The sequence below is a fragment of the Epinephelus fuscoguttatus genome, linkage group LG19, assembly GCF_011397635.1.
Source record: "Epinephelus fuscoguttatus linkage group LG19, E.fuscoguttatus.final_Chr_v1".
In the NCBI taxonomy this organism is placed as follows: domain Eukaryota; kingdom Metazoa; phylum Chordata; class Actinopteri; order Perciformes; family Serranidae; genus Epinephelus; species Epinephelus fuscoguttatus.
Genome location: NC_064770.1, coordinates 27473889 through 27498238, shown reverse-complemented (window position 1 = coordinate 27498238; position 24350 = coordinate 27473889). Strand labels below are relative to the sequence as shown.

Below are 24350 nucleotides of genomic sequence, written 5' to 3'. Positions count from 1 at the left end.
ATGCATCTTAAAACTTTTAGCATGTGTAAATAAAAGTCTAAATAAACACATAAAAACACCACAGTTCAAGAAAAGGAAATAAAATATCTTAATGTCTAAACCCAGATTTCAGATTGGTGCATAAATCATATTCTATACAGGTGATATTTTCCATATCAACTACACATTGCATCAAAGCTGGGGCTAATATTGTTCAACTACATTAACATATGTCATTTAAATCATGGCAGAAAATGAAATCACGAGGTAGAAGTTTACTGCTTTATCTTTATGGTTAATATTTTCTTGATGTTTACTCAAATATGCCTGATAACACTAACACATCTACTAAATTTGTTACAAATATTCTGCAGGTCCGACCTCATTTAAGGCCTCTTTAGCTCCCTGTGAGCAGACAGAGTAGGAAAACATCAAAAAAAAAGGCACACAGCAGGCGGGAGACAGGAAAGCCCAGGGGCACAGGGAGAGTCATGTCTGAGCAGTTTGTGATAACAACAACTGATGCACTTCATGGAGAGAAAAGTTCATGGATAAAGACACATCAAAGTTGGATCCATTTGTAATGGAGGAGCAGTTCTGTGTCAGTGGAGGGAAAGAGAGAGGTCTGGCAGGGTGGAGGTTTATTAAACCATCTTTACCTAATGCTGCCAATTCAATAGCACATCCCGGGAAAAGATGAGAAAACAAAATGTAATTGAATAGTTGAGAGAAAATGCCACAGGGCGACCTCAACAGTGTCAAAATAAAAGCCCAGACAAAGGTTGTTTAAAAGAAGAAAGAAAGAAGAAAGAAAGAAACTGTACATTCGGGAGCACTTACAACTGCCAGATGCTGGATTTCTTTTTTTCTGTGAGGGTTGGATTTTCTCTGGAGGCCCTTAAGAAGAGGACGAGATGGTATCATGTTAGCTGTTCTCAGTTTTGAGACACACAAATCTGCAGATTTCCAACCGCCTCTTATATTTGAGAAAGAAATCTGTTAAGTGCTTTAGTTCACTGTTGGCTGAGGCACTAAGACATTGTTGTGGATGGAGATGTTGCATGAGTATTGGAGCAGCAACACTGGATGTCATCTTTGCATTAAATCCAAGGACTTTCAAGGCCCAATTCTCTTAAATTCAAGGACCCAGCACAGCCCAGTTTGAGACAGGGATCGAGTTTAATTACTGTTACAACACTGAGAATTTTTATAATGGAGGGAAGAGGCTTTACAGAAGCTCACAGACAATTAAAAAGAGAGAAAGGCTTGAATGTGTGAACACTTCTCAATTGTGCTGCGTTAAGCCGGGCTCAGGCTGCAGGAGTTTTAAAATCCCTTCCGATTTTGAAATCGGGTTGCATCACGCACATAAGGAGAAACTTTACAGAGAAACAGATGTTCTCCTCTCTGATGTCAAACATCCACACACTACGAGATTTAAAAATAATGGCACATCCTGCTTTACAGGATGTTGTTAAGATCATTGTGCCTGCAGGAGCATGAACGCGCCACCTCACATCATCTCATGGGGAAGATGATGTAAACAAAATGGAAGCTGATGTGGTGAAACAACTGCAGAAGGCCTAATGAGTCTGGATGAGAAAATGGTCAACACAGGTTGTGTGTTCTTTAGCTACAACTGGAGGTGAGATTTTAATGATACAGTGGTGGAAAAAAGTTTTCGGACACCCTTAAAATTTTACACAATCTCAAATATTATCATGAAATATTTGCGGAAAAATCTTTTTTGTGTTTCAAAAGGTGTGGCTGCATTAGACAGATACAAACAAATACAAATTATATTTTTTTGTTTATTGTTTACAAGAAAAACTAACAAAACTAAATTCTTGACAGTTTCAATATGTCAGTTCTCAACATTGTCGGTATCAAAGTCAACAAATAACAGAGAATGTGTTCAAAACTGAACAAAAAATAAATAAACCATCACATCATCAAATTAATATTTAGTAGTCCTGCCATTGGCACGTAGTAGAGCTCTAATCCTGGCTGGCATGTTCCCCACGAGCCTTTCACACTGTTGAGGGGTAATCTTGTCCCATTCTTCTTGAATTACTGCTTTTAATTCTTCTAAATTCTTTGGTTTATGCTTTGAAACAGACCTTTTGATAATCCACCACAGATTTTCAATGGGGCTCATGTCCGGGGATTGAGCTGGCCACTCTAAGACCTGGATACTGTGCTCCTGCAGCCAAGTTCTACTGGCCTTGGATGTGTGGCAAGGGGCATTATCTTGTTGAAACATCCAGTTTTTACCTCGACGGAACAGTGCACGCGCAGAAGGGAGCATGTGGGTTTCGAGAATGGTGCAATACTTGGTAGAGTTCAATGTGCCATCACAGACAGTGAGATGACCAACACCAGCAGCACTCATGCATCCCCAAACCATGATACTGCCTCCACCATGCTTGACAGTAGGTACTGTACATGCTGGCCTGGCCTTCTGTGTACCCTCACATTAGTAGGAGGAAGATAAAGCTGGAAACTGGACTCATCTGACCACAAAATCTTCTTCCAATTCCTGGCTGTCCAGCTCTTGTGTGCCTGGGCCCAACGACGCCGGGCTAACCTCTGTCTCTCATTGATCAGGGGCTTCTTGATAGCCTTGTAGGACCTTAAGCCATGATCTAAAAGTCGGCCACGTACAGTGCGGGTGGAACACTGGACACCAGTTTGGTTTGACCACTGCTGCGTTAGGTTCCTTGTTTAAGCCATTGTTGTGTCTGAAGAACTTTCAAATGTGCTGGCTTTATGTAGACACGAAGCTTGGCAACAAAAATTGTGTCTTTTAATAAAAAGAACGACCTTCATCACTGGTACCAAAATGACCCAATACTCAAAATTTCTTATGTATTTTTATGGAACCAATCAATTTTAAGTTTTTAATGGCTTTTTTGGGATTTATTTAGTATTCGGGTTGTGACTGTACTAAAAGAAATTGCACTTGAAGACCTAAGAGTGATTCTTAATGCAATATTTCACAAATGCATGGGGTGTCCAAAAACTTTTTTCCACCACTGTATATGTCAACAGTAGTATGCTAGCTAACGTTAGCTTTGAGGGCTACACTGTCAGCTGCTTTAACTGTCATAATCATAACCGTACCATCCAAGTTTAAATCCTGAATGTATCATATTATCTGAGCGGCCTTGATGAGTCTGCAAGCAGTTCAAGAGGCTTAACACTGAATCTGTCAACCTCTCACATTACCAGACAATCTCAGCTGTACATCAGTACCAACCAAGGTCCCAGACCAGAATGCTTGTCCAGATGTCAGGAGGGGTGAATCAGGCATAAATCGGGCCAAAACTTTTGTGTGAGTCCAGTGTTGCAGTGATGGAAAGCACTACGGTTTAAACCCATGCACTTTCAATGACACACGTCTGTTTATGTCTATTTTTAAAAACTTTTAAGGCCTTGCTTTTTTTCTCAAGTTCACAAACTTTCAAGGACTTCAAGGAACAATGGGACCCCTGTTTCTGGTGCAGAAAGTTAGGGATTTCAGCTTTAAAATAAGAAAACAGCAACATCACTTTCACAGAACAAGCGGACACCGGGATTAGATTATATGTGGTGAATATTAAGTATGAGTTTGTGAGGCCCTACAACAGCCTAGTACAATTAGTGACAACCAATAAGATACTCCAATAATAACCCTTATGTAAACAAAAATGTAATTATGTACATGTGTGAATTTGCATCCTTCTGTTGTGTACCTGATCATCTCTGTCCACCGCACCGCTTCCTGTAGCTCCATCAGTCGCTCTTTGTACTGGTTCCTCTCCATCAGCACTCTGGCCATTTCCACTCTGGTGAAGCGTTTCCTCTGAGCTGTCGGTACATCACTCTGTGGTAGCACATATTTAAACCCACACGTGACCACGCACGTTATATACTACTATAATCAAAGACACTGCTGTACAAGTGCAAAACACTCACATCTTCTTCCTCTTTAGTTTTCTGTTTCACTTCCTCCATCTCCAGTCGCACTCTGGAAAACACAAATAATTGCACTTGTAAGATATATAGAAAACTTAACAAATTCATGTTTCTACGTTCTGTTATTTCACAATTTACACCCACAGTAATAAAAACTATTAGAAGATGAGAATGACATGTGGTTGTGTCTGTTCTCTTAGCAGAGAAGCCTACAGAACATTTTTCATTAATATTTCTGGTGGAGTTTATTGTTAACAATTCACATTTGGATTCACCAAGTGTCATGTATTCAACTGAGAAAAAAAAATATATTTTTTAAATAAATACAAATAAATATTTCCCGTTTTCTAAAGTTATGAGATTATTAGCTTAGCCCTGTGATTCAGATCAGCCCCAAAATTTAATGGGCTCTTCCTTGGCTCTCGCCTCACCCTTGAACCAGGTTTCAAGAAAAATTGGGCCAGATGTTTCTGCCTCAACCCCCGCTGACAAACAAACCAAACTGGAAACATAACCTCCTTGGCGAAGGTAATAAATAACGTGCTACCTGTAATGACTGTTGACCTACTTCTTGAGTTCCTCCTCCATCTCTCTGTTCTTGTCCTCCAGCTTGCTCTTAGCCTGCAGCACAGCCTCCATCTCTCCCTGCAACATCTCCTTCTCACAGGTCAGCTCGTCCACCTTCAATATCAAGTCTTTATTCACCACGTTCAGAGCGTTCCTGGACAGATGGGAACAAGGACCTTTCAGTGTACTTGTAAAATACTGTTGGCACATTTTAACAGGGTCAGAGGATTAAGACGATATCACATTTTAGTCATGACATAAAAACATTTAAAGATTAACCTGGATCCTATTTTCCCATGTTTTTTTGCATCTAAATGACTAATGGAGACAATAATTTTTGTAATTGGCTCAGTATTGAGTGAGAGCACTGCTGCCGGCAGCAGCGAACCAGGCTGTAATGTAACCACTGAGCATGTTTGCACATCACTGTACACATGCTGTCTTTGTACTGCATTCAACTGGATAACAGTCAAAAGGGATTTGCACTTCAAATTAGGGATTTTGTTTCCCAAACTCCTTCTAGCTGGCTAGAGCATTGTATTCATGAGGGTCCCTGTGAGCATAACTCATTCATTCATCTTCTAACTGCTTCATCCTCTTGAGGGTTGCGGGGGGCTGGAGCCTATCCCAGCTGACATCGGGCGAGAGGCAGGGTACACCCTGGACAGGTCGTCAGACTATCGCAGGGCTGACACATAGAGACAGACAACCATTCACGCTCACATTCACACCTACGGTCAAAAGCATGTCTTTGGACTGTGGGAGGAAGCCGGAGTGCCCGGAGAGAACCCACGCTGACACGGGGAGAACATGCAAACTCCGCACAGAAGGGCTCCCACGCCCCCCTGGACCATCTGACATCAAAATGGGAGGATGACTTTGGTATTATTCAGTTTAAAATACTTCATGGACTTCACCTGTCAAGGAACAGACCTGCTGTTTCCTGAATTTGATCCAACCTGCCAACGGTGTAATTGGGACCCAGCAACTCTTTTCAACTCATTTTGGGAATGCCCAAGGGTGGGACAATTTTTGGACAAGATTTTTGAGACATTTTTGTACATGTACGTGTAATAAAACCATAGACCCAGAGCCGCAGCTGGCAATATTTGGTGTGGGATCTGGAGAGATCTGGGTCTCTCCCGAGCCCAGACTCATGCTTTGACTTTTTCATCATTGATGTTGTGGGTTCAGAGTGCATATGCTCCATGTTTCTTGTTTCTAGGTTGTTCTAAAAAAACAATAAAAATAACTGAATAATGAAAAGGACTTGCTTTTTTTAATTTTATTTACACAACGCCCCACTTTTCTGGAATCAGGGTTGTTGTTGTTTGTTTTTGCCACTGACAGGCTCAGTGTGACAATTTATGCAAATGATCCATTCAAAGATAGACTGTTCTGTATAAGACTAAGATTTTTGTTCAACTAAAACAGCCCCAAAATTGCCATCCACTGTTCCGCCTGACTGAATTTAAATTAAGTTATTTCAGCGTGTATAGAGCCAAAGTACTTTTACATCTAACTGGGTGGATTATAGGTTCATTTTAACCAAACCAGACTTGGCAATTGTTGGAACAGTAGAAAGACAAAGCAAAACAGTTTTTATGTTTTTTTTTTGTTTCTTGTCAACTTTGAACAAAGTTTTCTTTATGATTATAAAATTACTTGTTTTAAGTAAATGGACACTGGTGGGTTTGGTGATAGGGTTTCTGATTAAACAAAAACATTCTTACTCTTTCACAAAACAGGTCTTTCTCTGTAGGGATCCTTTCCATAAATTGTCAGACACTTCAAATAATAATTTGAACATGTCAGTAGCAAAAACAAACACTTTTAAAGGACGTAACAGACAAAGCAGAAATGCCCTGGATGGTTACACTGCAGCCAGTTTTCTTGCCTCACTTAATACTGGACCAATTTCAATTAACTTTATTCCCATTAATCACTTCAGGTTGGTCCAGGCTGAACATAGCAAAGTTACCCTTTGAGTTATGTACTTACTTTGTCTCAAGCAGTTGTGAATTCTCCTGAATGAGATTTTCAACTTCTCGGCCCATTCCTGAACAGAGATAATGATGAAGTTAGAGTTTTATTACATTATAATTTGACAATAAACTGGAACTACATCAACACTACAGATTATCATACACCACTACAGATTATTCTTACGAGGGTAAAATCCAACAAGGCACAACGTAGGATGTGAAATATCTCCTAGTGAGATATTTGTTCTTGTTGATTTCACAGTATAAGACACTACCACAAACACACAAATCCACAGCACATGTCACATGACCAACAGGAGAAGGATGGATAGAGTGGGTGGGGTCTTACCAATCAAACTAAGGTCTGAGAAAACCATGCAATCCAAGTCAGGCGGAAAGAACAAGAAAGAGAGAGAGAAAGAGAGAAAGAAATGCGGATATAGTTTGAGACAGTGGAATGACCAAAATGATGAAGGAGCCAGAGCTTAAAGTGTAGCTGTTTGACTCCACAAGCAAAAGATGCTGTTGGGTCTCTAAAGCTAATAATAAAATACGGCAACCACAGCAGTACAGAGAAGGAAAACAGGAAAATTCAAGAGCAAAAAAAGAACTCAAGCTGTAAAAAGAACAGTTAGGGCAACAAAGGAAGCGTTAAACTCCATCATTCATGCACCAAACTCTGTCAAAAGTAGGCAGCTGTGCACTGATGAACCAACTGTATGTATGCCTACTGTTACCAAACATAATGAACGAGAAGATGTGAGTGGTAACGATGGTGGAAATGGCAGAAAGTGACTAATGAGTAAAGGTCAAAGGGACATCACAGAAGTATGTTTAACTAAGGAAAGGTTTGAGGTCATACACACCAGAGTACTCCACTGGGATTATGGACAAAAGCCAGAGGATGAGATACGGGAGAGAAAGAGGTGATGTTAACATGGGGAGATGGCTAACACTGCGTATCACAGCAGGACCAAAGCAAGAGGTGCAGCATTGCAGCAAACAGCAGGTGTTGGAGTTACAATGAGTTTTAAACTGGTACTATCAGTAGAGCAACAGCTGCTAGTTAAACATCACACATGAGCGTCTGTAGAACAGCTTTATGGATATATTTTAAAATAAATATGCAGGTTATTACGCAGTTCATTTGTATGCAACACATTTCACTGATACAAAAAGCTAAACAGTTGTCAATTAAACTGAGAAACTGCCAGATGTCACAGACAGTTTATAACAATCAAAACTCCCCATCATGCAGTAGGATCACGTCTGCTCCACAGACTCTATTGTTTTAAATGTAAGGACACCTCAAAGTGACTTACTGAGAGTGTTATTATACCATGGCCACTTACAAAATAATAAAAGACAGGCTGTGTAAATTCAGTCATGCTTTTTTGAATGTTTAAGTGTCTTAAGTAGCATACAGACTAATCACAATCAGATTGTGAGAAGTATTACTTCTCATTTTATATTTAATTTCTTAAAAACATTTATTGTGAAATCTAAATATTACTGTGACTGAGTGCTGGCCCCTCCTGGAGATAACAGTCGTTTAGAGTATCAGAAATTGATTTCACACACATTGCTAGTGCTAGGCTTGCTACTTAACCCTATGGAGTGGACGGACACGCTGGTGCGTCCAAATTACATGATCGATTTAAGATGACGTAGCAGCAAGATGCAGCCTTGCTGAGACTCTGTTTCAACTTGTGTCGAAAGTGTGAACTTCCAACTATACACCAATTTTAAATTGTGTTGACAGGCCAAGTAAAACCAGACTTATGATAAAGCCATGCTTTTTCCTGAATATTGTTGTCACGTTTGGTGCAAGAAGAAACGGTAAAAATGGGCTACTCTAATGAAAGTGCTTGCATGCAGAAAGTGCTTGCAAGCCAAAAAAAAAAGACATGACGCCCATGTAAAGTCACACAGGTGAGGTTGTGCTGAAAAAAATGACACCAAATAAGGCAAGGTAAACAGTTCTTCAGGTGAAATTTAAAAGGGTAACACTTTACTTGAAGGTATCTACATAAGGGTTACATGACACTGTCATAACTATGACATGACACGGTCATGAACCTGTCATGAACATTATGTACATGTCATAAACGTTTATGACTGCTGTCATTAGGTGTCATTCGGTTTTTGCAATGACATTGTTTGACTTGTCTTAATTATGACAACTTGACATTAATCAAAATGACATTACCAGAAGTTGTCTTTGTCATGTCAAGTTGACATCAAATTTGTTTGGGATGTCCTTATAATGACAACTTGACATTGACCAGGATGACATTACCAGAAGATGTCTTTATGTTATTGTCAAGTTGTCATTATAAGGACATCCCAGGACATCCCAAACAAATTTAATGTCAACCTGTCATGACAAAGACAACTTCTGGTAATGTCACTTTAATGTTAAGTTGTCATTACGATAAACAAATGACACTTAATGACAGCAGTCATAAATGTTTATGACATGTACATAATGTTTATGACAAGTTCATGACAGTGTCATGTCATAGTTATGAGAGTGTCATTTCACCCTTATGTAGATACCTTCAAGTAAAGTGTTACCTTTAAAGGTAAAATCAGAAGTAGTCAAAAACGGCCAATTATACCCTCGACCCCAAAGGGTTCAATCTAGTGAAATTACACCAACGCAAAACAGAGAAGGCACATGATGCTTTTCTATAACCAGCAACCTTATTATGCTCCCAATGAAGAAGTAAAACCGTCCTACATAAATTAACTTTCATTTAAATCATACAAATTCTCTAAAGCACACATTAGCTTGACTTTGTATGTGGGGTACCCCATGCTAAAGTCATATGGCCGTACCCATGTGACCATTCCGGCATAAACGAAAAGTCCAATCGGAGCCAATGAATTGGCCGAACGAATGAATTGGTCGATCTCTATCTTCTATGGCCATGGCATAATTGTCACAAATAAGATGTATATGCATAAGCTTCACACAACATGCAGAACTGAAACAGAGCTTTCATGCAATCCATTATGTATTCAATATTCATATGCTAGAGACAGACGTGTTCGTCAGTAAACAATCACTGAGTCATTCATAACTGAGTTGAGACATTTCAAAGACCTTTCCAACACAATCCAGATTAAATATATTCAGAGGATCTGACAGGATTGCTGCGACATTATTCCATTTCAGTGCTGCTTTGTTTCGATAAAGATAAAGTTTTTATCTTACCCAGCAGGTCGGCGCCTTCATCCACATCCCCAATGAGCCCAGTACCCGCAGACGACAGCTCCTCAAATAGGGAGTCTGTGTTTCGGTCAAATGCCATGTTCTCAATGCCTTTAGTGGGAGTGCTGGAAGAGTAATAAACGACAGGAGGTGATGTTAAGCTACCTGGTGAAACTTTGTTTAAAAGTGGCCTGATAGCATGTTCTTGAACAACCTGCAGGGTTTGTATCCAATGAGATCCATGTCCAGCTCAGGGGTGGACTCAATGATGTCCTGCACGTCTGAGCTGTCCTCATTTTCAGGCAAACCTACATGAGACACAGCACATGCCAAAAAGAGAAGTAAGAATAGTGCATGTGAGTAAAAATCTAAAAACTACAACATAAACTGTTTCCTCTGACACCTCTACAGCAGTAACAGTTTATTCTAAACCCTTGTATCGTATATAACAACAAAAAAGAAGGCCACAAAGACTAATAGATGACTGATGAATGAAATTCTGTAACTTGATGATGTTTGACCCTACCCACTGATATAGATCTGGTCCCTGGTGCAGCCTGCACCTCCGTGCTCTTACTGTTCCCATCTTCCCGCTCCATGTCTGAGGCTGTGGTGGACATTGGTGTGGCCGACTTGGAGCCGGTGAAGTCCGACAGTTCATCCTGTAATGAAAACAGGCTCAATAACAGCAGTATTTACAGATAGACATTCAAAGTCAAAGGTCACAAGACAGACCTTAAATAAACCAGTGCCAAAATGAATAAAAACAAAACACTGGACCACAAAGAAAACAACAGCACAACACAGTTTATGATCTAACAGGTTAAGGGAATACTTCAACCCCCAAATGATCTTTTGTACATCAATTACTCGTTCGTAAGAAGAGTTTGATTTTCTTGCATGACTCCGGTGAACCAAAAATCTAAAAAGGGAGAAGTCATAGGTGGCCACTTGTAACAACGGCAAAACTATGTTAAAACATCCATTGAAACACTCTCAGACAACTTGTGCAGTATAATCCTAGTCTTATTTATCCAGTCATTTCTCCGCACTTCCCAAAAAGCCCTTTCTGATGGGCAACTGAACTAAAAGTGAAACTTATACTCACTTCACAGCTAAACTCCATTGACAAAAACAGTAATTTTACCTCGCTGAACACAGGAGCTGCTGGTCTACCACTGCCTCAATCAGTTAGTTTGTTTGTGTTCTTGTGTGACTTTGGGTTAGTTCGAATTCACCAAAGTCACACAATAACACAAACAAAATACCGATCAAGGCAGCAGTAGACCAGCAGCTCCCACGTTCAGCAAGTTAAAATTACGTTTTTTGTCAATGGAGTCTGGCCTGAAGAGAGCATTTATAAGTTTTACTTACAGTCCAACTCCTCATGGGAAAGGACTGCCTGTTTTGGAAGTACTGATCATACGACGCGATAAATGAGACTTGGATTGTACTACACAGGTTGTGAGAGTTTGTAATTTTCTCAGTTTGTGAATTCTTCGTTCACTGTGGAGGCTTGCGAGGAAAAAAAAGTTTTCTTCACAAATTCAGCATAACATGAGATGAGTAGCTAATAAACAAACGGTCATTTTGGGGGGCAAAACATTTCTTTTAACATGGTTGGACAGGTTCAAAGTGCTAAACACAAACTAGAAATAACTAGAGGCTCACTACATACACTACACATGCAGTATAACAGGAGACACAAGTCCAATTTTTCTCAGCTCTTACACTGTGTAGAGCAGTGGTTCCCAACTGGTGGGTCCAGGTCCAGATGTTGGTCCTGGTCCATTCTGAATGGACCACAAGTGACTTGCGAACATGTCAAGATTGTAAGAACCAAACGTTTATTTTGAAGTTCAGTGAATTTCCGGCACGGGGCTTTGACTTTTAAGTGTCAGTCCCTGCTGTAGAGTGAGTGACTGACGGACAGCTACATGACACAACCAATAGCTCAATGACATGGCCAATCGCAAATATGACGTTGAATACATTGAACTGTGTGGACCTTGAACAAATGACAAAGAGAAATCTGGACCCGTGGCTGGACCAGTTGGGAACCACTGGAGCAAGAGCATTGTAGTTTACGTCAAAGGGAAAATCTACTTTTAAAACTGGAAACCATGAAAAAAATCAGGAAATCTGACAGAAATACTACGAATTAAAACAAAAAACAAAAGGACCTTAAAACACTGAACAAAGCTGTGGATGGATTGAGGAAAGCTCTCCAATCAGCAGAGAGCGAACATGAGCAACACAGAGCTGGCACACAAACACAGACAAGGAAATCCACACAGAGCTACACAGACTGCGGGGAAGAGCTTCACACAGCATCAACTGAAATTAAACATGGCCACGATGGGAGCTGCCATTCTACCTCTACTACACAACACAAACACAACATGATATTCAGAAACTAAAAACAGTTACACAGGAACTGAACGGAGACTGAAAATATAAATCTACTGCAAATTAAATCTAATGTAACACAAACACAGTGTTAAAAGACAGAACACTATTTGGATGTGTGTTATTGTACAATGTGAGATCAAAAACATTACTGAGATGTTGAAGATCTGCATGAATGAAGCAGAACTACAAAGAAGCATGTGAAGTATAAGGTCATGCATTTTAACTGAAAAGAAAAACGAATCAAAGGCCAGATGCAACCACGCTGTTATTGATTGTAAAAGATTGCTAATTAACCAATTCTATGCGTGACACAGCTGATTGCTGCGTGCACTTTGGTTTGTAAAAGACCCTGAAGTAGCCTTCACCAGGACATGGTTGCATGTAGCACGATGTAGCGCAGGTGGTCTGTGAAGTGAGGATCTATAAACGCACAGAGTGAGAGGCGACGCTTTTGAAATGATGAAACAGCATAGTTGGGGAGACTACTGAAGCCCACACACACGCAAACATAAACAGTGTGCCGTCCACAGCCAATGCAGGCGTGCTGCTGCTGCTGCCACGGGCACTTCCGCCAGCCTTCACTCATCCAACTACCTTGCAGTCGTCTGCCAGTGAATTCCCCCAAGTAGAGTCCTGCGCACTCTTACCCTCCCTTTCCTTTGGGGGGTCGCCAAAGTCCGACTGCTTGGGGGGGAAGAGTAAGAATGAAGCTCACATGTGCAGAAGCAGTTCAGCAGAAATGCATACACCCAAAAGTGTGCATGTCTGTGAAGTGAATGGAACAGTAATATCATATGTGACAGAGTGTGTCAGCGTGTGTGGTATGGTGTGTGTGTGTGCGCACTTGGGAAGGTCATTGTACAGATCGTCTAGTTTAGACCACAAGCGATAGATTAACCATTAATCAAGTTCATGAATCATTTTTGACAATCGTTCTGTATACTGTACCTATATACACTCACCGCCCACTTTATTAGGTACACCTGTTCAACTGCTCATTAATGCATATAGCTAATCAGCCAATCACATGGCAGCAGCTTAATGCAATAGGCATGTAGACATGGTCAAGACGACCTGCTGAAGTTCAAACCGAGCATCAGAATAAGGAAGAAAGGTGATTTAAGTGGTGCCAGACGGGCTGGTCTGAGATATAGTCTTTTATTCCATAACTTTATCTCATGCCTACATTACCTACGATGCAACACGACTGCCAGCAGATCAGCCGGAGATTCAGGTGCGTTATGCTAGTAGCCCATAATGTATTTAACATATTTGAAATTTCATTTTCAAACATGTACTCCTCATACTCAACCCTTGTTAATTAGATTTTGTGCAGCTCCCTCTAGAGTCACCACAGGCTTTATACAGCGTATTTCACATGAGTAGTAGCACTCCCCAAGACCTCAACAGTGTTTGTCGTGCAAAATTGGTGGAGTTTCCCTTTAACTGGTTTGAAAAGACCCCTTGAATGAAACAAAAAGCAGTGATTTAAAAATGTAATTATGCCAGCTTTAAAGGCAATGAGATGGTTTGGCTTATGTGACTCATATCATGGATGAAGATTAGATCATGGCTGGCATGCGCACATATGCACCTCATCGACCTGTCGTTCCTTTTCCCTTGCAACGCCACCCACTCCCGCGAATAAACATGATGTCTCTGTTTAACTCTAAGAGTGTGTCTGCATATCAAAGCCACCCGTGTTCAAAAGGCCATGGCTCAACAATAACCGTCCTGTAGCACTGATTACATAAGAACTAATCACATTCCAGCTAGCCTTTTTCTCTCTCAGTGACTGGCTGCGAGCCATACAGCGGCATCGCTCCCATCATGCATCGCGCCGCAGAGCTGATGTCCCAGTTTTAACAAAGACGCAGCAGTGGGATGAATTAACATTGTCACCCTCCAGGTCCGAACTGCCACAGATACAAACATAACCCACACACCGGAATTATTTTGAGTGCCAGTCACTGTTGTGCAGAAAAACAGCTTCATTTTATCAGAGAGGACATAATGATAAGAATGTCTGTCTGAGGAATGACTTGTATCCCCAGTAGTATCTGAGGCGGTGAATTAAAAATCACTGAAAACACACATCATAAGACAAAGCTCAGTATTATGAGTTGCGTCTGCATCAAATAGGAAATGGTTGCTATTTGGGTTATGAATATTCATGTGGTACATTTAATGATCTCCACTGACTGCTGCACCAGGAGAACAGACAAGTTTGCATATTCATCAATGGCTAAAGAGGAGGATGTCTGAAAACAGAGATGGCCTTGTCAGACGCCTACTAAAATACGCTTGAGCACGCACGAGCCTTATCAAAGACTCTCTATTTTTAAATGGATCCAAAGCCAAAACTCCTCTATCTTTTAGCACTGGCAGGATGGCTGGAAACACTCAGCCAAGAAAAGGGATTATAACGATCAGATCACTCCCCATATTTTATGCATTTTGTATGTTTGCATTTTGATCATAACACTCAGGTATCAAAAAATCTGAAGCAAGTGAAAAAAAAAACATTTAAATTCATAATTCAGGTCGGACAAATAAGATTTAACATGTCACCAGATAGGATGCACAACTGACACTCTGGTGCATGATAATGAGAAGAAAGTGAAGAGGAGGATACAGTTAAAAAAAGACAAAAATATTCCGCCTTGTTGGCTTTTTCTGTTGGGACTTCAAAGACATGTCATTTGTCTTTCACTACAGCACAGCACATGTCTGACGCTCATTTTCCTTCCAGCACCCCCATGTCAGATACCAGGCTGATATCATGTAGTCAGAACCAGACATGAGTTTATTCTCTGGACAAAAATCATACTGGAATAAATGATTATTTTCCACCCACTGTGGTTTATGTTCACACTGAGGTGCCACTCACACACCTACCTTGAGGCTAGTGTTGGACCGTGCTGGGTCGGTGAACCTCCAGCCTTCTGTGCCTGGTGTCTCTGCCCTGGCCTGGGGGTCGGGGATCAGCAGAGACGCTCCACCAGACGACGGGAAGATCCCCAAAGAGAGAGGCCGCTCTCTCCTGGAGGGAGAAAGGTTTGCGTATTTTAAGCTCTTGTTAACAACTAAGTGTTTGCTGTGGTAGTGTTTTGGCTTGCAGGTACTTTTGTTGAACTGATTAACTTTAAATGAGCATTAAAAATATTATGAAAGTGATCTGAGTGAATAGACAAAGAGTCTATTCACTCATTTTCTGTTACCACTTATCCTAATGAGGGTCGCAGGGGTGCTGGAGCCTATCCCAGCTGACACTGGGCGAGTGGCAGGTACACACTGAACAGGTTGCCAGACTATCACAGGGCTGACACATAGAGACAGACAACCATTCACACTCACAATCACACCTACGGACAATTTAGAGTCACAAATTAACCTGCATGTCTTTGGACTGTGGGAGGAAGTAACCGGAGAAAACCCACGCTGACACGGGGAGAACATGCAACCTCCGCACAGTGGAGCTCCCCCACTCTGGGTTTGAACCAGGAACCCTCTTGCTGTGAGGCGACAATGCTAACCACTGCACTGTACTTTTTATACAAGAGATGTAGCTCAAAGTGCGTCAATAAAAATGAACACATAAAACAAAAATGAAAAGGACAACAAAATGAGACAATAAAAAGAGTGGGTTTGGTTATAGATTATATAATGTCAGAACTCAAAACCAGTAAAAGGCTTCTTGATATATTGTTGTAAAAATATGCCTTATAAGTCCTTCACATGAGCTTAATGACAAGTTTGTCCATTGTGTTATGGGCCATGAAGGTTTTTCCTGAGGGGCTTCAAATGTGTTTCTCATGCAGCGTTCATGTCATGTTGGAGTTGAGTAATTATGAGTTTATGACTTGTAAGAAGCATTCAAAGTCCAATTATAACTGGGAAATTCAGATTTTTATTAAAGCTGTCTCACATCAGCCAAAGTCTGTCATTCAATGTCATTAAACCCAAAGTTAATGGATATAGAGCAGAGGTTTTCTAACTGTTTGTGCCCAAGGGACACCAAAGGGCAAGCCCAAATCTCAAGGCACACCTGTATTTATATCAGTGTGCAACAGCTTCCATAACATGTGGTGTCACTCATAAGAAACAATCAGACAGGTAGCTTTTCATGATAGGTGCGAACGGCGACAAATAGGTTCCCCTCGAAGGTTTTGTTTAATTTAATTAAATTAAAGCTTGAGTTTGCCTTTTTATTTGGAAACTGGTGCACACATGACACATGGCATATCATTTGTGGTCTTACCTGACTCGGCCGACTGCGCTCGACTCTGAAGTCTCGCTAATCTGCTGCATTTTGATCCTCTCTACATGCTCCATATAGTTATGGATCATCTGCAGAAGTCAAACCAAAGACCCAGAGGAAACTAGTCATGAATGTGGTTAACGATTACAACTCAAAATGTCCACCTTCTCCCCGATCCTTTCTCCCTCCTCTTACCTCTGTGTGTCGCTGATGGAGGGAGTTGTATTCTTTCTTGAGCTCCAGTTCACGTTCTTCTAACCTGCCGACTGAAACAGGATACAACGCTGCTCAGTTTCAGGTAGTCGATTTACAATACAGACAAGGATCATTTGCATATGAATGGTTTGTAAAATGGAAATTTAAAAAAGTAATAACAATAACATGTTATTTCTTTTAAGTACAAAAACCAAAGTGTAAAAATTTGCCATTTGTCTGCTGGTTAAAACTGCTCAGAGCCAATTAATAGTTTGGCACAAAACACCCCCTAAAAAAGCAAATCTGTTGTTTCACACCATTATTTTTGTGCAGATTAAATAAACCAGATATACTGTTTACGTCTGTCTAATAATGAGCCTTAGAGTTGCTGGTTTCCCGTGTTTCCAGTCTTTCTGCTAAGCTAAGCTACCCAGCTACTGGTGGTGTCTCTGAATCTACTGTGCAGACACGAGAGGGGTGCTGACCCTCTCAACTCTCCACCTGAATGTGAATAAAAACATTTCACAAAATGTCTGTCTACTCCTTTAAAACTTTCACACCTCCATCGCACCTGACTGTGGTACATAGAAGAGTGAGCATAACTTTGCTCTACCAGGCAGGCACTGGGAAACGGCAGAGTGGGTAATCTCACTCGAATAGGTTTCGATGTTAGGCCGACTTATGAAGTGACAAACACCTAATCCCCTATTAGCACGTCAGGTCTAGTCTAAGCCACACAGAGAGCTGCTGCGACAGGACGGATATACAGTGTAAAGGCTGGATACTATCAATTACAGCAGCTAAAGCTTCTGCATGTTGTGATGATTTCTCACCTATGTGTGTGTATTCTGGCATTACCAGGGGACATGGAGACATGTAATGAAGTGAGGTGAGACAGGCTATACACAGGGGAGCCGGCTGAAGACTGAAGTAATCCCTCCTGTGTGTTCGCATCAGTGCAGGTTTGGCTGTATGGAGCAGCTAAATGTGCAGCTGACATATTGATTTAATTAATTTACCTAAAAAGCTGTTCAACACTGACAAAAAAAAAAAAGACAGTAACACAAAAGAAAGAACGCCATAAAAATGCCATCAGTGTCATTCCCCTGATCTTCGAGGAAGCTACGTAATCACACATCAGAGTCCATTTGTACACTGTCATAAATCAGCTGGGAAGCCGGGAGGGTGAGAGGTGTGTCTACGTTTAAATCTTCATCATCAGATTGTTGGATGCCTTCTGCTTTGCCAATGCTGTAAAAAGTGCTGAGGCCCTATTAGTTCTGTGATGATAACTGCACCACCGCTAGTCACCACAGTTGTACCACGGTCACTTGATGCTACCACTGTGATGAGGAAGGGCTGGGCGATATAACGACTCTGTACGATATATCGACATATTTTCAGGCAAGATGTAGATTAAGACAACACCATTTATATCAATATAGGGTCATCTCTCCTCTCTCTCTCACTCTCTTACAGCTCCACCCCACTCACTCACTCACTCACTCACTCACTAGTTCTCCATCAACACTAAGAGATACACAGAGCTGCTCCTCTGTTCAATCTGTCTGTTATTGGTCTATAGTGCGACACCAGTCTATATGTTGTACGTGCTACGCTGAATCAGTCTGCGAGATAAATGAAATTACCACAATAACACACGTACAATACTGGAGGCCTTTTCCACGCTCGCTTTTGGCCAGACCGCTTTCCGTTTCCATGATCAGTTAAGATGCGATGTGCCACGTGGCAACGTCTCATCTATTTTGCTGCTTCGCAATAAAAGTTTTTACATAACAAAATAACAGGGGACTTTTATTGTGAAGAATCTATAGGAAATGAAATGTGTTTATGACTGAATTAGCAGAACTTCCATAAAGGTTTTTTTTCCCGATAAAGACAAGTCTAATAATTCGGCAGGGAGGAAAGTAAAAGCAGAAACAGCCACAGCAGCATGTGTATACATTCAGTGGGCTATATCTTCAGTAGCTAGCTAGCTAACCCTACACTTTTCAGGGTCTGATTTTGCTTTTGGAACAAGGAAGAAACGTATATCTTTCTCCAATCTCTCCAGGTAACGAGTATCATTAATACACGACGTGCCCCAGACACAACATTTAGCTCCAAATCCACAAAACCAGCCTGAAAATGAAGGAAATCTGAAATGATTGCATTAGAGTCAACGGAGCACAGCTGTGTTGTTGTCGGACCCTGGTCTGAGCCAGCCTGATGCTACGTTATGATTGGCCAGTCTGCGCCCGGGAGCGGGACTTAGCGAAGGGTCAGTTGTATGAATACCAGAAGAGCAGAGAGAGGAGGAGGGAGTGAGACAGTGTCTGGACACAGTTAATCGCCAAACCACAGTGATATGTTGCTTTTTCATTGGGGAAAGAAAAACTCCATATGGTGGGTAATAAAACTACACAACAAAAAAAACCACAACTGATAAATTATTGGTCTCTTCAGTGAAATAAAACCAAAACGAGAGACAGAGAACAGCTTTATACCATCATTGCCTATCATCTTCCACTGGCTATGGCCTTATTAACTCTACAGTAGTTGTGGACTCTGTCCTAGATGCCTCACAGAGTACTGAATGAATGATTTACTATTCACAGGGAGTGGCAGAGGGTTGACTGACCCTGCTGACGAGTTGCGTGGAGCGCGTGCACTCAAGAATCTCAATTTTCCCCAGTAGGGGAAACAGTTAATCATGATTGATAACAGAGGAAAATGAGACAATTTATTTACATTTAATTTAACAGAATAAACCAAACACTTAGCTTCTTATGTTCATGTTTAACATCAGATAAGAAAGAAATTCATGTTCTTCCCCCTCACAGCTTTTATGTGAATGAATGACTCACTTAGTTGTGTTGCTTTGACACAAGACACCGGACCAGTCATTGTGTGAATCCACTATTTCCAATAAGACAAAATGTAAGAGCCAATCACTCTCCCCCAATTCCTTAATCCACCAATAAGATGGGCGGTAATGCACTGCCGCATTAGGAGGACGTGAATAACAGAAATCCTATAATCCCATTACTGTTACCCCCACAGAGAAGGAGACAGAGTGTGTGAGTGTTGAGTAAGTGTGTGTGTGTGCAGAGAGAGAGAAAGTAGGTATAACACGCTATGAGAGAGACATCAAACAAGTAAGGAAGATTATATGGAGAGAATAGAATATGGCAAAAAGCTGAGGAGAGGAGAAAAGGATTGTACATAGGAACAGATGGATAAATGAAATAAAATCATACTGAGGAATAATGGATGTTTCTCGATGATGTGTGTGTGTGTGTGTGTGTGTGTGTGTGTGTGTGTGTGTGTGTGTGTGTTGTTGTTGCTTACTCTGGTCTGCGTAGTTCTTGATCTTGAGTTCCAGCTGCCGTGAGTGGGACTCCATTCTGTCCACATGGTTCTGCAGGTCCTTCTTGTCCTGTTCATGAGTGTCCTCAAACTCAATGAACTTCTACTCAGAAAACACACACGCACACACAGACAGAGCTCGGTTACTTCACTGGCACTGAATCCAAAACTCATTCATTAATAGTCTGATGCTGTTTAAGTTTAAATTATAATGAGAGTTTTTTGTTTCCTATTTTCTAATATATTACTCAGAAAAAATAAAACACTTGCTCATTAATGTCTCACCATAGTTACTGGGATGCTGTCTCCAAACAATAAGATTCATTTTGTGGGATTTAGGAGGATATATTGGCAGAAATGGAACATAATATAATAAGTATGTTTCCTTTAGTGTATAATCACCTGAAAATAATAATCATTGTTCTCGTTACCTTAGAACCAGCCATATGTATCTACATAGAGAGCTGGTCCTCGTTCACAGAGTCTGCTATGTTGCACCACCATGTTTCTACAGTAACCCAGAACAGACAAATACTGGCTCTAGTTAGGGCCAATCGCATTTTCACATCAGCCACCATAGTTAGCAGCCCCATGCAACAAGCCAAACAGTGTCAGAAAAAGACCAATGTTCAATTTGAAGCTGCTAAAATTAGTGTTTTTATCGCTTTAAATCACCGGGTCCATTTGTTTTGGAGAGGAAGAAACCTCTGTGGATAATTTGGCTCATGTTAAAAATCTCCCATATGTCTGGATCTTGAGTTATCAGAGAAAAAAGGTGAGCACACATCAGTACACGCTGGGCTAGCAGCCGTCTGTGATGAGCCAAACAGCTTTGGAGAAACACTGATTTGTAACACGAAACCAATTATTCAGTGTTTTTACCGGTTTAAGTTAACTGATCCGTTTGTTTGGAGAGGAGGAGGTCTCTGTTTAAAATTTCCACAATGAACAATGAACACTGAAGGAATCCTAAGTGGGACTTCACGCTTGGCACACAAAATCCTCACTGCTGGACGCCACTACATCTTATACAGTGCTCCTCTAAAGGGAAACTGCACTGAGTTTCAACCAGCTCTGTGTCATCACAGTGTCAGAAGATGAACAGTGTTTGGCTGACCGCCGCAAGCAGATGGGCAGGTAGGGCTGGGCGATATAACGACTATGTATGATATATCGATATATTTTCAAACAAGTTATAGATTTATACTACACCGTTTAAATCGATATAGGGTCAAATTGCTTTACATAACGCCCACTAGTGTGCATCTCTCCTCTCTCTCACTCTCCGCACAGCTCTGCCCCACTCACTCACTCAAGTTCTCCAGCAACACTCAGAGAGACACAGAGCTGCTCCTCTGTTTAATCTGTCTGTTAATTAGTCTACACTGCGGCATCAGTCTGTTTTTATAAAAGTGCTTGTGACATCTCAAATGAGGCTTTGACTTACAACTGAAAACATGTAGCGCATTTCGTAGAAAATACCAAGCTATGTAGCACGTATTGGCAGTCAGCCTGTAAATGCTGAGATATGAATGTATGTCCATATTGCCTAGCCCTAGCAGGTAGCTCCTGGCACTGGTGGCAGGAGCTGCACACACGGTGATGACACAGAGCTGCTGCCAATCAGCAAAGTTTCCCTCTAATGCATAACCCTTTCCTCCTATACTCATATGGGATGTTCCTGGTGACCATTTAAAAAAAATATATATGATGTTTATTCCACAACAGAAGATACTTGATGATCACTAAAATTAGGTGGGAAAAAAGCAGATGTGTCTGTATTAGTATCGGTCAAATGTGTTGTTACATATTGGATATCGGCAAAAAATCCAATATTGTGCATACGTAGAATTTTTTTTTTAATTCTTTTTGCCTTTTTATGAAACGATTGATGGATTAAAAATTATCAGCAGACAATGAGAATAACTATTAGTCCTATACACTGTTTTATTGCTATTCTGTTGCTTGGGCAGCCTTAGGTCCCTGTGTACTTCCTGTCAGTTACCAAGGACTTTGGTCAGCTATTCCATTAACAAACATTGCAACAGGACATTTAGAAAGTTTATGTTGTCAAGTTCGAAGCGGTCTATACACACAGGGCATTACATCATGGCATGGACCACATGTGCCACTGTGTAACTTCAACATGTACCATGATGGTGGGTGTATGAATATGTGTAATCTGGATTAGGGGAACAGGATCTTGACTTCATGGTTCATCCGGAAATTCCTGTTCCTCCCAGTTTCCTTTTAGGCAGACCTCTGAGTGGGACTGTGTGTGTGTGTGTCAGCGTCCACATCCTGTCCAGCTGAGCAAGCTGAGGCACTAATGTAGCTGCCCTTCCTTCTCTGGACACGAGTGTTACTGTACTAGTCTTTTATCATAGGGAACTGAATAGCTGTTGGTCGGACAAAACAAGGCATCTTACCACGTCAGCTTGGGATGTTGTGACGGGCAGTTGTGCTATTTTCTGACATTTCACACACTAACCAAACGATGAATCAGTAAGAGAAAATAATCATCAGATTAATTTGATAGCTATTAGTTAATTAATGTGAGAAGTATCTTCACCAGCAATCCAATGGTCATGAAGGGCAATGAAAGATGGTACAGATGATCTGAACAGCAGGCTAGGTGCCTCAGGGTTAACCGAAATCAATGATTTTCACACAGTGATCAATATCATGAGTAATTTGCGCTGTTTAATGTCAGTGTCTTAGAGATTAGAGGAAACAGGACCGTAGTAAGACAGCAGAAAGGATGATGACACTATGTGTCTTAAATTTAAGAGTTAAAAGGCAACGAATGGTCAAACCAGCACATAAATGGTCTTAAAAAATCAATACATGTGAAAGCTTGATCTGTCATCTGGAAGCAGCTTCTTAAAAAGAAATGTGACACCCTTCATGACTCTGGAGAGGTGGGAGGTCAGTCTGTGATACTAGAATTTGATACTTCAACCCAAAACTAAATTGAGAAAAAAAAGGAAAGGGGAAAAATGCAAAAGTGCAAGCTGGGGAAGTTCCCTTTCTGCTTGTTTCTGACAAAGGATCACATGACCTGGAAGTAATGCCAGGCTCAGCGTACCCCTGCTCACTCCTCCTCAGGGGAGTGGACAAAGAGCCTTTCCCAGGACAATCCTGTAAGAACTCTGCGAATTTATATCTGACATGATATGTTACTACAACAATGAACGGCGCACTGGCATTGTTAGTGTGTAAGTGTATGAGTATTTGTGTTCCTGGCTGTCACACTGCGTCAGTGTCACTGTGTGTGCGGAGGGGTCTACATGTCCACAGCACACTGGGCCAGTGTCCCTGCTGTCCAGATGCCCTGAGTCAAAAACGCAAGCTGAGACAGAAGGTCTGAGTCACGGCACATTGCTCTTCATACAAAAGCTCAGGGCCTGGAGGCAGGCTCGCACAACTGAACCACACACATCTTTAGGCATTATCCCAGCCAAAACACAAGATCCCCGACACACACACACACGTACACACACATCAGGGTGTTACATATGTTGGCGATGTCTGATTAAGTAATAAATGAACGCTTTTGCTACACTGCACGCCCATTTGGTTGCTGCTTGTTTCGCAATTTGAACTTTGTGCAGGAGCAGATGCTGACTTGATTTCGTATTTGTTACTTTAAAGGGCCACTTCACCAATTTTATAAATCAAATTCAGTTTATGTGACATGCAGAGCCCTGTTAAGCCTCTACTTATCTCAGCCTGAGTTTACAATCTACATATTTATTCCGAAAACTATGGTGTTTATTTTATTGTTTGAGTGTTATTTGGTCTGCCTCCATATATAAAGCACCCTTGGGTCCCTTGAAAAGCACTACAAAAATTCAAGCTATTACTGTCATTATTATTCAGATGAAGGGGTGGGGGCAAACACTGATACAGTGTAGTATCGCAATATTTTGCATGGCAATATTGTTTCATTGCACAAACGCCAAGTATAGATTTTGTTCTTATAAAAAACATCAATACTGCAAATACAATTTAAACTTTTGGTAGCCTACTGGTACAATAAAACAGAGTTCCCACACATTTTTATGGACAAAATTCCCAAACTTTTACATGAAGTTTCAAGAACCAATAATATTTTTTTTCTTGCCCCACTTGCCTGGCGTTTTTCAAACATACACATAGATTCAAACTCTACCTCAACATCATTTTTGCTAGCGGGCATTCATGGAGAGAGAGAGACGGAACGCAGGGAGAAAAATGAATAAAGTTGGTGATGGTTAAAATGTTGTCACACATAGATGCATACAAGAGCTGCATTACGTCGTCAGCTGCAGAAAATAATTTTGCTCTTATGTTATATTATGTAGAGGGTTATCAATGGAAGATTACTGTGACAATTTCATTACACACAACAAAATTCCACGACTTT

At 41.0% G+C, this 24350-nt stretch overlaps 1 protein-coding gene across 6 annotated transcripts in view; it reads right to left on the bottom strand.

The window, feature by feature from the left end:
* The window catches only part of spag9a (sperm associated antigen 9a), a 39479-nt gene that overhangs the window by 12577 nt on the left and 2552 nt on the right, over positions 1–24350 (bottom strand). For 2 of the 6 annotated variants that reach the window (XM_049561716.1, XM_049561717.1), the window contains exons 2-15: positions 19925–20045; positions 16574–16644; positions 16379–16467; positions 15016–15160; positions 12712–12801; positions 10232–10367; positions 9920–10013; positions 9709–9830; positions 6838–6852; positions 6505–6562; positions 4505–4657; positions 3937–3988; positions 3714–3844; positions 820–876 (exon numbers count right to left, since the gene is read on the bottom strand). In XM_049561716.1, the coding sequence (XP_049417673.1) occupies positions 820–876; positions 3714–3844; positions 3937–3988; positions 4505–4657; positions 6505–6562; positions 6838–6852; positions 9709–9830; positions 9920–10013; positions 10232–10367; positions 12712–12801; positions 15016–15160; positions 16379–16467; positions 16574–16644; positions 19925–20045 (1334 nt within the window). The remainder of the gene's footprint in view (positions 1–819; positions 877–3713; positions 3845–3936; positions 3989–4504; positions 4658–6504; positions 6563–6837; positions 6853–9708; positions 9831–9919; positions 10014–10231; positions 10368–12711; positions 12802–15015; positions 15161–16378; positions 16468–16573; positions 16645–19924; positions 20046–24350) is intronic. The other 4 variants (XM_049561718.1, XM_049561719.1, XM_049561720.1 and 1 more) reach the window with 4 other exon arrangements.